At 40.0% G+C, this 15048-nt stretch overlaps 1 protein-coding gene across 1 annotated transcript in view; it reads right to left on the minus strand.

The window, feature by feature from the left end:
- The window catches only part of rsrc1 (arginine/serine-rich coiled-coil 1), a 123131-nt gene that overhangs the window by 80081 nt on the left and 28002 nt on the right, over window positions 1-15048 (minus strand). The window contains exon 5 of the mRNA XM_079246724.1: window positions 2666-2702. Within this exon, the coding sequence (XP_079102850.1) occupies window positions 2666-2702 (37 nt within the window). The remainder of the gene's footprint in view (window positions 1-2665; window positions 2703-15048) is intronic.

The raw sequence follows: 15048 nt of genomic DNA on the forward strand, positions 1-15048 counted from the left end.
CTGGCTACGGCTGCTGATTGAGCCAGCAATCCTGATGAGTCTGATTCCTCATGTATTGATTGAGCTGCTGGCTTTCTTCTACTTCGCTCTGAAAAGCCGTGCATCTGGACTGATTAGCAGCTGTAGGCCACCTCTTCCATGGTACCGAACCATTTTTCCCAGAGCTAGAAACTAAACTTGGGTGTTGCTTGTGTTGTGTGTATTCAAGTGTGTGCGCATGCAAGTACAAAAGCAGAAAATAACGTCGAGCACTGGGAGCAATTAACTTCAGCGTTTCTCTCTTTATTGCTACTGATCACATTCAGTCAATCTGGTGAAATATGAAAACAAAACAAACAATAAAACAAACCCCGGACCACACAGATCTTAATTGTTTACCTAATTACTTCACCAGTCAGTCACTCTTCAGGTAAACTTAACAGAGAGTAATGTTAGTGTTCATTACAACACATCAAAAAGAATAATACAAACTGAAGCTGAAAATGATTTCAAACAATACTTCAAGCATTTATTTTAAGTAATATTGTGAGAAAATAGCCATTTCTGAAAAGAAAGAAGGCTGGTTCAAGGCATCTTAACAGGATAATGTGTCGTTACCTGGTGACACTACCATCAGTGCCAATATGGTTGATGCACCAATCTGAAGAACAGTAGATCAAAAGAGAGCCATAAATGCTTGTTTAGAAATCTACAGAGATGTGAGTATGTGGGATATTTAGAGAAACACCATTCAAACAGCCCCGCGCCGCTACCTCAGAGGGAGATGAGCTGCATTATTTACAGTTCTCTGTCCCGAATCGTAATCAGAGTCTTGCACTCCCCAGGCAGCTGCCTACTGGGGTGCAATCTCCCTATAAGCATAAACACACCCATAAATTCAAACACTCAGTATTCAAAGATTCAAATTCCCTGAGACATACATACAAAAAATGTGCTGGTAAATAGATACATGTGTGTTTGTGTATTTGTGTCTTTTGCTTATGTAAATGTGTACTTTTTAAATCCAGAGTAATGCTGATGAGGATGAAGTCACATCAGCAACTAATAATTAAATCTAATCATAAAGGGTCTCTGTGAGGATACCCAGTGCAGTTAGTGTGCAAGTTTTCACCTCAGACCTACCAAAAAAAAAAAAACAAAAAAAAAAAACAGCATTACCACCCACATGCACAACACCAGTCAGTCCCTGTCAGTCTATTTTCATGTATAACTAGTTCGGTCTACCTTGATCTGCTTTTCTTCTCTACAGCTAATTATGAGTAAAATAAAATGCATCTTCTCCAGAGAGAGCTGAAGTATGTTGAGGTATGTGTTGAGAGTAGTTTTTGTCCCTCTGTCTACACGACTGAACTGTAATGTGACCCAGACTGATTCTGCCTTACCCAAATTAGTTTGCATTCTTCCACATACATAGAAGGAAGACTCATCTCAGCATGACATACGGGCGATCAGAATGTTTGCCTGAATATAACTGCCCATACATATATTGATTAATTCTGTTTATGCATCTAACATTCTGTTGAATAATTCAAACATTTTATGGAGGAGAACATCAATCACACCTGTAGACCCACCCCTGGACATTTTCAAGCCTACAGTATACCAGAGCTATATTTATGTTTTAAAATATACTTTGAATGTTTTAACTTTGAAACATCTGCACATTTCATAAAACACTTAAAATATTAAATCAAAGTTGGGAAAGATGAGGAGAAAATCTGCAACTCGTTTATCTTGAAATCTGAATTCAACTTTATGAGATCTGCTGCTCACAGAGAAGAACTACTGAGAACTGAATTTCGAGGTCACTCATTTATGTGGCATATTCAGGGTCATTTGTGTAACGCGTGGCAGGGTGGGGGTCATTTGCGTAGGGTGCTGGGAGCTGCAGTTTAATATGCAGGGAGGCAAGGGAGGGGAGGGTGAGTGACATCCACAGAGAGCTGGGAACCTCACTGACCCCTGTCTATAATTCATCCCTTGGAATATGGGGCACATCAAACCTCCCTTTCTTCCCACCCAAAAAGAGTAGAGGGAACCTTTTCACTTTGTTGCTCAGTGCTGTGACCCCATATTAAAGCAAGTAGCAAAAGGAACCCAGGAAACGTTGGTCATTAAATTTTCAGGGCCGTCCCAGGAGAGTGTTTCCAGCAGGTCCTGGATTCATGGACAGAAGAAGACTGGAGAAAGGCCCCATGCTGACAGAAGGAGCGATGGTGAAAACGAGACAGGGAGTCTGTGTCTGGGTTATGAGAAGAAAAAACAAAAAAAAGAAAAGAAAACTTTCCTTTCGTGCAACAACATGCAAACCTATGCAAAACCACACAGAAACGCACAGCTACCAGTTAAAACGAGGGCGTGTATTTTGGCAGAATTGATGATAAATTCAGTGCTAATATGAAAGCTGGACCATATCCTCAGGGAGGTGCAATTCTCTATCTATCCCCATTTTCTCTATTTCTCCCTCCCTGCCTGTTGGCTGCAGGTAGTCAGCTGCAATTGCAGAGGTTTCATTAAGAATGCAGATATCAAAGTGTGTGTGTGTGTGTGTGTGTGTGTGTGTGTGTGTGTGTACATGTGTGTGTGTGTGTGTGTGTGTACATGTGTGTGTGTGTGTGTGTGTACGTGTGTCTGCATACGTGCGTGAGTATGACAAAGAACTTACCAGATGTTCTAATCTGCCTTTGATGTTTCCGACGTCCCTGAAACACAACAACACATTTCCCGCACTGTAAATAAAGTGCCGACAAAAAAAAAAAAAAAAACTTACTTAAAAACATTTTTGTGGCGTGCACATAAACATGCATGCACACACACACACACACAGATTAATAAACACATCTAAAAAAAAACTCTAATAAGAGTACTTTTTGATGTGAGTAAAACACATTTAAATAAAACACAAGCTAACAGGATTATGGATCCAACTGGTTAGAACTATAATAAAGTTTTTTTCTTATCAATAATGACTTCACACATTTTACTGATTAACTCATTCAATTCAGCATCATTACATGTCAATATATAGCGAGAAATGCTATGTTTATGTCAGATGAGTAACATCAGGGGAAAAGAATCTAATTTACAGCAAATTGAAGCACCGATTTCCTTTCTTTTGCTTTCTGCTGTTTTCCCTTTAGTTAAAAAAAAATCTTGAATGTTTAACAAATAGTGAAATTTAGCTGTGTATTTTTACTATTTGTTGAGTGATCAGCTGCACATTTCAGGTCTACCTGATAATTATGCAGTATCTGTGATAATTAGAAAAATCATAATAAGATTAATCAGTGGAAAAGATATAGATGATATCAAAGAAGTTTGAGTTAATCAAAAGGAAATTAAACAAATTTGAGAATTCATCCTAATTGTTAACCTTTCAGACTGAGATGCTGTGTGCATATTCATGCTTTTGCATCAAACCCAGACTGAGGTTAACTAATATCGTCGCCACACTGCTGGCAGTCATAATGATAATTTCCAACTACAAAGACAGAACCAGGAGCTTATTATCTGTGAATTAATAAAAAATGTGTGTATGATTATGAGGGTGGCAACAGCAGAACGGTAAGCCGAGGAAGTGGAGGAGGAGTGGGGAGCAGTCTGCTTTAAAAAGAGCAAATTGGCAGTAAATAATAGATGCAATTTTGGCACATTTCAAATTTGCAGCAGTGGAAATCAAAAGATCAAGAGAACACAAACAGCCCCCGTCTCCGATCCCAACACCCCTCGTCCAACTCTGGCCTCCATTACTGACAACTCCACCCAGGCTGTGGCGTTTCAGGGTGTGCTTGCGTGCGTGCGTGTGCATGTGTGTGTGCGTGTGTGTGTGTGTGTGTGTGTGTGTGTGCTGAGAGGGAAAAGGGTTATCGACAGGCTTCAGTAGCTAATGCAGCCAGCAGCATCACAGTGTAAATCTACACCATCTCTAAAATTACATACTGTCTAATCCATCCCACTTTCCAACTTCCTCTCCCTTCTTTCCTCCATGCATCCATCTATCCATCCAACCATCCATCAGTCCATGTCGCATACTCAGTATGACCACAGACCTATGCCATTCCGACATTATTAAGCTCTATAAATAATAGCATGGATTGGCAGAACTAGCAAACACAAATACATTTTTAAAAGTTTAAAAACTACTAAATAAAGTCATAAAGTGATGTTTTCTTGTTTACTCGGTGCTCCATCAATGAGCCACATGCAGACAAGTCAACCACTTAAGGCAAACTTCATCAAGCTGTAATTACATTACATTTTGACAAACACCCCGCCACATTCATTATACATGACGGGCGCCCGGCTACCAGACAGCAAGACATTTGTTACCGTGGTGACAGTGTGTGTAATCCGCTAATGAAGCGCAATTAGTGAGAAACAATCTAACACAGGGGAGACGCAGCGCTCGATCCCTCCTCCTCCACTCATTTCCTTTCTTTTTTTTCCTCTTCTCATCTCATCCCTCACACTCCTTTTTATAACCACATCTTTTTTTTTCTCTTTTGTTTTTTCCAATACAACCTTTATTAAGCTCTTCACATCCATTTAATGTCCTGTTCTTTCATCTGTTGTCATGGCATCAAGGGCAAGCTGTCCAGCGCTGTCCGCACCAGGGCTGAGGGGATTGCTCGATCCATTAGACACGCAAAGCTGACACACACACACACACACACACACGCACACGCACACACACACACACACACACACACACACACACACACACCCCAACAGGCACACCATTTTACATCCTCATCTCTCTTCTCAAAACATCATATCTGCTGAGGTCTTCAGGGACTGACTTTTCCTTTTCTCTCATTTCTCTTTTCCATCCCTCGCTCCATACGCTGTGCCTTCAACGCACAGCCAGCATCGATTTTTGAATTACGCCACAATATTAAATAATTAATATACTTGCCATGATTGATGTTTTGCATTAGGCCAATATTAGGTTATCAATCAAAATCCACTTGGTTTAATGTAATAATATTGAAAATGTGTCAGTGCCTGTTCATCCAATTTGTAGTGGAAGCAGGCCAGATAGTAATGGTGGTGTAGCACAAGGCCTCAGAGACACTATGGCCTGCTTACTACAACCACAGGAGCACATTATAGCTCCAGCACACAGCAAGAGAGAGGAGGACGGGGGTGGGGGGGGGGGGGGCATGGAAAACGGAGATGAAGTGCAGACATGGAAAGACAAGGATGAAGCTGACACACTGTGATTTGTGACATACTGAGACAGACTTGGCATGCTGGGAAGGCGTGGCAGTCACATGATCGCAGTTAAACCTCTATCAAGTCTGAATTCATGGTACATAAGAAACCTATCATATTCATCCTGAATTAATATATAATTTAGTGAATCGGTGATGCTCTTTACATGTTTGCTGAAGTTACTGACAACGGATACAGCTTAAATTTGAAGGTTTTGTGGTTATTTTGGGGTTATTCCTCCAAGGTCCAAACTGGTTTTTAGAACAAAACAAGGGAATCGTTTCACTCATAGCAAGAAGTATGGCTTTGTCTTAATAAACTGTGCAAAACAGACCAAACAACAAACAAACTTAGACACCTGCAGATTTTCAACTGTAACCTGTACAATCATGCTTTTATCACATATGTTGATAAAATCGTGGTGTTTAACTTTAGTTCCTATTCTCTTGAACTTTCCCAGTGCTTGTATGTGAAAACGGTTAATCTGCCAGCACATGGTACAAACAAAGCAGTGACATGACACACTTGGATGGACAGTGTCAAAATCTCGCATTTCCACAATTAAGAGTCATTCTGCTCCATAAAATTAGCATTTGGTAGGAGAAATTAAAATGCAGCAAGATGTAACTTTCTAAAAGTTTTAAGACTTCCAGGGATTAAAAGAATATCTCCTTAAAGCTGCACATGCTGCATGTAACAGACATGGTCCAACTGAATGCATGCATGGCAGAGTGGAAGAAGTTATGATCTTTAAATGATCTTTAAAAGGTGACATTTCACTTTGCAAAGTTTTCTAATCCAGTGGTGGTCAGGCATGACCAGACGGCATTCTTGGAAGAGAGTTCTTGAAGGGGGAATCTGTATGATTAAATTTCAGACTCTATCTTGTGTTCCATGCTTTCTGTCTTTTTCTTTCCAAAGAGCTACAAGCCAGGAAGACAGAGAGCCTGACAGAGAATGGCAAGTGGGCAAGAGAGGCCGGAGACAGAGAGTAATGGATTGTTGTTCCAGGAAACAGTAATTAGTTATCTGTGGTCAATTAAGTAAAACTGGACAAACAAGTGTGAGTGTTAAAGTGAGCCCTGGCAAGGTCAATACAGACCAATTTAACATGGTTGCTGGATCCATCACAGTCTACACTCTGCTGCTTTCTTATTCTGGCTTTTTTTTCCCCTTTGCACTTATTCTTTGAATCACTCCTATTTTTTCTTGTGCACTCTTCACTGATGTCTTTTTGGCTCCATCACTCACAGTACATGTTTAAATTTATGACGTCCAAACCCTTTTTTTGTCTCTTGCTCTTTAATAATGATCTTTAAACTGTTGCCTCATCTTACCTCATCTTGTTCCATGTCTTTCCTTGCCTGTGATTTTGCCTTCTCCCAATCACCAGCCTGCCTCTCCTTCTCCTGTCCCTGTCCCTCTCTCACTCTCACCCCACCCCTCACCTGCGCAACCCTCTGCACTCCTGATAGCAGACAATTAATTACAGAGCCAGCACCAGATGAGTTGTCATTTGTGGTCAAGTTTCTAATAATTGCATTAGGTCTTCAGGTTCTTCTAAGACATCCTCCCCTCCTTCCCCTCACCCTCTCGCTTTTTCTTTCTCTTCCTCTCTTTAGTTGAACCACCTCGTCTTCTCCCCCCCCACCCCTTGACACAGCTGAGATGAATATCTTTAGTCAGTCAATAGAGGCGACAGAGGGACTTAAAATGCAGAGGCAGTCATTTGATTTCCAGCTAACAGAGCTGCCCATTAGCCCGGCACTCATCAACCATGCATTACCTCTCAGACCTGCTGTCCTGAAAGTGAAAGCTTTAACCCTTTCACTGTCCACTAATGGACACTTTTACCATGCAACACCACGCACCCTTTAGTGGGCTGACTTCTACTTAATTTCTGCTTCTGCTTAACTTAATATGTTTATGTTCCTATGTTTTGTTTTATTTAATGTATTTAATTAAATCGATTGTTGTTTAATTCTTGTATTTTGTTTTATTAGATATATTGGTTCATTTTATCTTATCTTAATGATGGCTTTGGGATTTTATCTGCTTTGTTTTGTACAGCACTTTGATGAACAGAGGTTGCTTTTAAAACCTGCTTTATAAACTACATGCTGTAGTAACACATTTGGTTGGTAACTGTATCAACTTAGAGGTCATATTTTTAGTAATGGGGCAGTATGAGCAGAGTAATCAATAAAGAAAAAAAAAATTACATTTCATTCATGTGGAAATTCACATTTTGAGCCTCATCACTACTTAAAAAGGCCATGCAGTTCCCAAAATTACCTGGCAAGGGGTTTTATTTATTTCTTAATTGTCCTATTAGAATAAATGTACATTACACCATGCGACAGTTTATTGAAACACAACTTCACTCCCACAAAGAATTACTTTTCAGTTATCAGTAAAGCTTTTTATTTTCTATGAAAGAACCATCTTTTTCATTAACTATGTTAAACATGTTTTATTTTTTAAACCATTGCAACCAATTTATTAACTTTTCTGCTTAACATTAGAACAGCAAAGTTCAGTTAATAATAGAGAGGAAACCGCAGCATCAGGACAGATTAGCTGACAATAAGAGAACTTTGTCAACAAAACAGATGTGAGTCAGTTTCATTCTTTTAAAGTTGTTGTGGGAATGTATTAAATATTAATGAGTGTGCATCTCGCATTCAGCTGTATCAGATTACATTCAGGTTTTTCCAAGAGATGCTTCTTTTACAAAAACACCAGTACTATGCAGCATTTTCCTTTAACTGCACCTATGTTTTTTCTTTGTGTTTGTTTGTTCATTTGTTTGTTTGTTGTTTTTTTTTTGTTGGATTTTTTTTCTTTTCTATGCCGTTGCTAGAAAAATAACAGTCAGCTTTCAGGAGCCTTACAGCCCTGATGTCAGTCACAGATAGTGAGGAGAGAACCAGAGAGAAGCAGAGAAGGACGACAGGACACTGCAACACTATAAAAGAGACATCACTGAAAAGAGTGTGTGTGTGCACTTGTGTATGTGTGTGTGTGTTTGCATCCTATTTGCCACAGTTGCATGCCTTGTCAAGCGTGTCATTGAGCATTCATATGTTGTTTGACTGCTGATAGAATGGCAGGCCTATTTATTAAAGAGTCAGTGTGATGGAGACAGACACACACACACACACACACACACACACACACACACACACGCGCGTGCTCTCAACCAGAACACACAATGCACAAATACACAGTCCACATCAGTGACATCTGCCTGTTTAACTATTAGAAGGCAAAAGCTTGATATTGAGCAATTGAAGAACAGGGACAGGGAAACACATACACGCGTACACACACACACACACACACACACACACACACGCACACAATAACGAAGCGCAGCTTTCCCTCAGGCCCGATTGCCATCTCCTTAGCCCCTTTTTAACAGTGCTGCCAATTGAAATTGAAATTGTGTTCTTGTATGTGCTATCAGAGCTACCTCTCAAGGTTTTATACAGCTAAGAGGAGGTTGGAGGGACACACACAAACACACACTCACTCTCTAACAGGAAGGGATAATGCAGGGGTAAGTCTGGGGCTGTCACTCTTCCATACAGAACACATAAGAGGGAACAAAACACAAACTTATCGGTCTGAGCTTTCTATGTAATTCAACATGCGCACACACGTGCACACACACATGCAGGCATACATTTGGGAGTGTACAAGCGGCCCCTCTTTCCAGTGGAGGGGGCTTTACTTTAGCATAATCCCAAAATGGTAGAGAGAGGCAGTCCATTAAAAAGGGGCTAACAAATTCAGGACTTTGTTTTTCTGAGGAAGAATGAAGTGCAGTCAATATAAAAAACACAACCAGCGCAGAGAAAGAATAAGAGCAGAAGAAGCTGATTTATGGCTGTTCCTTCTGCTGTCTGAAACAGAAGTACACACCTGTTCACATACGGACCATATCAGCCACCTAAATATCAACAATACTGTATTAACATATCTTTTTATGTCACTGATATTATCCGTACAAACAGCACATCATTTTTTTTTACATGCATTTTAAGATAAATACACTTTCCAAGTTTAATGGTAATATGCAAAGTATTATACTTTAATAAAAAAAAACATTGTTATATTGAATTTTGATAGTACGGGTGCTGCACACACTTACACATATATCTAATACGTATCAAATTCCTCTAATTATAAATATTGGCCTAAAAGACGTGACCTACTCAGCAAACTTTTTCAACTAAAATATCATTATTCTGACTCTTGCATTTAACCGTTTAATCAACAATTAAATAATGCGGAAAGAAAGTGTTTCTTACTTAGACACAAATAGGCAGGGATGTATTTAAGTTGCAGCTGAAAATGAAATATATTATGCATTTGTAGGTAATCATCTATAACTCATTTTAAGATGGGAAAAAACCCGAAAAGACACAGTTGTAGAACAAACCAAGATTAATCATGTCTCCCTTTAGAGAAATCATATTCTCCCTCTTCCCTGCTTATACACACCAGCCGTGTGCTGACAGGAACTGAATGTTAGGGCCAAGTTTTAAAGAAAATTGACTTAATTTTAGTGTGTAACATAGACGGAGAGCAGGACAAAGACAGAGAGGGAAAAAGCAAAAGGGAGACACAGAGAGCAATCAATTTCCCTGTGGTTTTCTTCAATAGCTAGCGGTCCTTTTCATACCTTCCAATTATAACCTCTCCTAATCAGAGAAATACCTCCCCGTTATTGAGACTTAGACAATGACACTCCCCAACATTTCTGCCTGCTCCAAACTATGTAGATTGCAGTATTGGTACACAAAGAATGAAGCACTGTGCTTTACGGCAGGAGGGACGCTTGTGTTAAAATCACATGTGGAAATCTTTTGGCTCTCCTCACGGCCCCTGAAAACTGATGGGGAACAATGGCAGCCCGGAACAGCATCTGTCATGGCACAATATAAAAAGATGATCTTGGCACCGAATGGACACACAGACAAAAAAAGAAAAAAGAAAAAGAACGCAAGAGAGGGAGGAAGACGGGGGAATGGAAGGGAAGGGGAGGGTCGGGCGATGGGGTAATTCATTTGCAAATCAGGCCCTGGTGCTCAGGTCTATTTCAAGCTGCCAGTGGGTGCCAGGAGTTAACAAGGTAATCAGTTTCAATCCTGCCCTTCAATTGTACATCACACCCTCATCCAGAGAATACCCAGGCCTTTCTATTGGGGCAAAGCGGGGGAAATAGCAATCTGGCTTCTGACTGGCAGCACACATGATACGTGCACACACACAAACCTGAAGACAAGTTATTAATAGCCATGTATCAACATGTTGTTACGAGCCTGTTTGTAGCCAAGCAGTGAGTGATGAATCAGTGTGGTGAAAATGTTGATCGCTGAACATCATTCAACACCTATAAAGGCAGACCATTCACTGTTTGAGTTTTATTGATTTCCATTTTATATTTTGCAGTTAAATCAAGAAATGTAAAAGATATGATTTTTCAATAAATCAACTGATTGGATAAACATAAAAATAACTGTTTATGCTCATTTTGTAAAAAAACAAAAAAAAAACCCAACAAAAACGGACTTCATCTCTTTATTTTAGTCATGTCAAGCCTTTCAAAGTCTGCATGGCATTTGGTTGTGCATGTATATTGTTAACCTCTTTAGTTTAAACAAGTTGACTTATTATCCCCCAAGCCCCCCACCACCCTCCGATCCTTGCCATCAGTCTCTTTACCAGATGAAAAACCAGCATCAGGGACAACCCTGGTCTAAACCTAAAAGTGGTACATGCAAAGTGGTAGAAAGAAAACAGCTAAACCTGTTCTAATCCCCTCTTCCTCCCTGTATCCCTCTCTTTAGCCTGTGTCAGCTGTAGCCGGCTGGCCCGGGAGGCAGTTAGTCCCCGTTAGTTCCTCATCTGCATAATCAATATGACAACCTTATTTTTTCTGATGCAAACAGGATTTCACTGCTGAGCTTCATTTTTTGGTGTGTGTGTGTTGGGTGCCCGGTCTGTTCCTGGCCAGCCTCAGTCATGGCCCTCTTTAGCCTTAATTAGATTAGGTGCGATTATCCTGGCTCTACCTTACAAGTGTACAGGCGGGATAAAGTGGCCACAAAGACCAGCCTGTCACAGGCACCAGGCTCTGGTCTGCAGGTTATCAAGGTCCGGGGAGACACACCACATATATTGTTATTCATATCATCTACACACTGTTTTCTCCTGTGCCCCCCCCCCTTTTTTTTTTGCCCGTCTCTTCATTTTTTTCCCCTCCCTTCTATGTCTGTGGTGTCAAACAGGCATAATCGCTGGCCAGGGTAAGTCTGTCTTTTTTCCCTCTCTTGCTGTCTGTCCGTCAGAAAACAAAACAACATGGCCCCAAGCACTTTTGCAGTTTGGCCTAGAGGGAGAGATGTCAGGCGTGATTGTGTGTGAATGTGTGCTTGTGTGTGTGTACGCCTATCTGTCTGTTTGTAGACTTCGAGGAAAACTGAACAAAAGGTGCACAGGCCCAGTTCCCATACCAATGCAAACTGACAAACGAGCACCCTAGGAGTAATATACACACAAAGATACCAAAAAACAGAGTGGTTAACTACAGCTCGCATGCAAATAAATAAAACTCAGCTTGAGGGCTTTGTGTTGAAGTAGTGTTTGCAAAACTTTCTGAGTGAGACGCTGAAACTCTGCTGTGATTCTTGTCTCATTTACAAAAAAAATATGTGACTTAAAAAAACATAACTCCTACCAAAATGTACTGAAAGATTTTAGGAAAAACACTTTGGATAAACCAGACAAAAGAATTGCAGAAATGTATTAAAACTTTGGAAAAAAAAAAAAACAACAACAATTTTTACTCCGTTGCCTTTCTATACTGAACGTTACACTCATTACAGATTTAAACATCCTGTATGGTCAAATATAAACTTTCTCAAACACATACTTAACATACTATAATTATGGCTTATGTATACACACCAAATGTGTGCGCCATAACATTGGCTACAACTGCATTATTCAATCTGATTCATTTCTGTTTGAAAATTTAACAAGATGATTTGCTACTCTGTTTCATTCCCTGAAATACCCCACCATTTTCCCCTAAAAACATTTTCCGAGCAGAGCTCTGTGCTGACAGATTTCTGTTGGTCTTCATCATTGAGTGTGTATGTGGGGAAAAGAAGTTTAATTTTTTGTTCTGTTGATTAGACAGCAGTGCCCACGATATTTATACACACTGTGCATAGTTTCCGTGGCGTCAGAGCTGGGCACAGAAAGGCAGAAATGGAGAGGCAGAGCTAAGTGATAAAAGGATGAGGGAAAAAGGAAGAGAAAGGCTGACTTGCACTGAAGTACTGAAGGAACAGAAAGATAAAACATGTGTTGATGCAGAAATGAAGAACAGAAGTGAAATAAATGACCTGGTGAAAGCATAAAAACAGTTGATTTTCAAACCTAATGAACAGCCTGGTATGACTATGTGTGTTTGAGCTAGAGCTGCTAGTGGTCCACATTAATTGTCATCTTCTATGAGTAAAATGTAATCTTTTGGCATTATAATAAAGGTTCTCCTTTACTAATTAATGAGCCCCAGTGGAAAATAAGTATGCACTAAACTTTTTTTTTTTTTTCTTAAACACACACAATGTACTCCAGCTTTTTCTTACATCCAGTATACCGATCCAGGGTACATGATATAGCATGTCTCAATAACACAACAACGCTTAAAGGATTTCGTTTAATTATTCTTGTTACGTCAGTACTGTAACACCTCGATGTTCACCTTTAATGCTGGAACTTTAGCATTATACCATTAAAGTTATGGAACATAAATCGTTTATTTTCATTCAAAATTACAAGCTTTTAAAACACTAAACATAGTTAAAGATTACTTTAAAGCTTACTTTAAAAATCTCAGCAAATGACACTCATTGCATCCTTTTTCCGCAGGTCTTCTTGAATAAAAGCTGCAGTGCATGTTGATCTGTTTTTCCTGTCCTCTCCCCCCCAAACAGTCTAGGCAGATTGCTGCCCTCCCTGAGCCGAGTTCTGATGGAAGTTTTGTCTTCCTTTTAAAAGGGAGTTTTCCTTCCCACTTTTGCCTTATGCATGCTCAGGATTGGATCAAAATCACGATTTGATGCAATCAGTTGGTTTCTATTAGCTAGGCTATTTATGAATTGGCTTGAATTGATGTGTCTGTAAAGTGCTCTGAGACAACATTGTTGTGAAGTGGCACTATAGAAACACAGCTGAATTGACCTGAATACTTTAATTTCTACCATAAGATAGTAATATCTGCAATGTTCAGTTTTCTTCGGTTTTTATCGGAGTTTACAGCTCATCAACATAATCTACAACATACAGTCCTTTTCTGCATCACTTTTACACCACCCTACTGGTATCACCACTTTAGAAAAAGTCGATATACTACACTGGTGTATGCTGGTAATGGAAGACATTTCTTGAATCTAAAATGACTTCACTGTGAAACCCTACCTCAAATGAAGCTAATATATCACAAAAGGGCTGCATAAGCCCTACTGGCAAAAAAAAAAAAAAGTGGACGGTGGAAAGAAAAAAAAAAAAAAGACAGCTGTGTGTGTATGTGTGCCATAGAGAAGAAGTAAGACACAAGGTGGAGTAACTTTATTGAAGAACTTGAGGGACTAGTGCCAGAGCAAGACGGCAGATGAGAGTGAAGGAGAGCAAGACATTAGTACAAATGAATTAATCATCGGCCCAGAGATCTAAACTTAGGTTGGAAAAGTGGCAGACTAAATGGGCAGGAACTTTCCTTCTACTTGTCAATGTTCATTATAAGCTGTGTTAGATGTCCAGTTTTAGTAGTGACACAAATAAGCACGACGATCGCTCAGTCATCACATTCAAGCACACACCCATTTGTGACTGCTGAACACACACATTAATCCTTTGTTTCGGCTCATTTATGTGTAAAAGAAAATACCCCTGAAAAATGGCAGTCAATTTCAAACCTCCACTGAGGATGATTGTTATACGTGCCTCTCAGGCAATATTTACTTTCACAACTGCACTATGGTACTTAATTGTATGCCTGAATGCTGTTTACCCAGTCTAGCAGAGGTATTCTTGTAATGATCAATGCCATTAGGCAAGATCTACACGGCTGTATTTCTGGCTCTGCACAGTACAGGTCAAATGTATGATAAGGGGTACTCTGCTAACCGGAAACTCTTTCTCCATCTTATGCACTGTCTGTTTTCCCTTAACAAAAAGGAACATATCTTTCTGTAATATCTTCTTACACTAAGTCTTTCTCATAAAGACTTCAGTCAAGATCTTCTCTTGCCCCCCGGGTGCTGATGAATAAGCACTGGAGTCTGGAGAAAATTAAACATTAACAGTTTGTCTCTTTTACACATCATTCTTCATAACCATACTCTCTTTTAGCTTCCCTCCTTGCCTTCAACACCACTCTGCTTCCTCCCAACCAAACAAACTACCTTGCACTTCCAGAGAGATAGAGAGGGGGGAAAATACTGACGGCAGAAAAACATATTTTGTCGACAATCACATTTACATAACCCTTCTAAATCAGAGCTGGCCTGTCATGTTTGCTGCTCATAACCTGCTGCTTATAATCCTGCCTGCATCCTCTTCTGATCCATAAAGCAGAGCAGCCAGCCACTTCAACAGCAGCCACGACTGCCATCACTCGCACCTGCTAAGACGGGGTTGTAAAAAGAGGAGAGGAGGCAAAGAAAGAACAGTCGAGGGAGAAAAAAAAAAGAGGAGCAGGGTAATTGGATTGGGGGGGATCTTCTATTTGGCTGGGTCTGGTCTCTGTCATCA

The sequence above is a fragment of the Telmatherina bonti genome (genome assembly GCF_933228915.1).
Source record: "Telmatherina bonti genome assembly, chromosome: 9".
NCBI lineage: Eukaryota > Metazoa > Chordata > Actinopteri > Atheriniformes > Telmatherinidae > Telmatherina > Telmatherina bonti.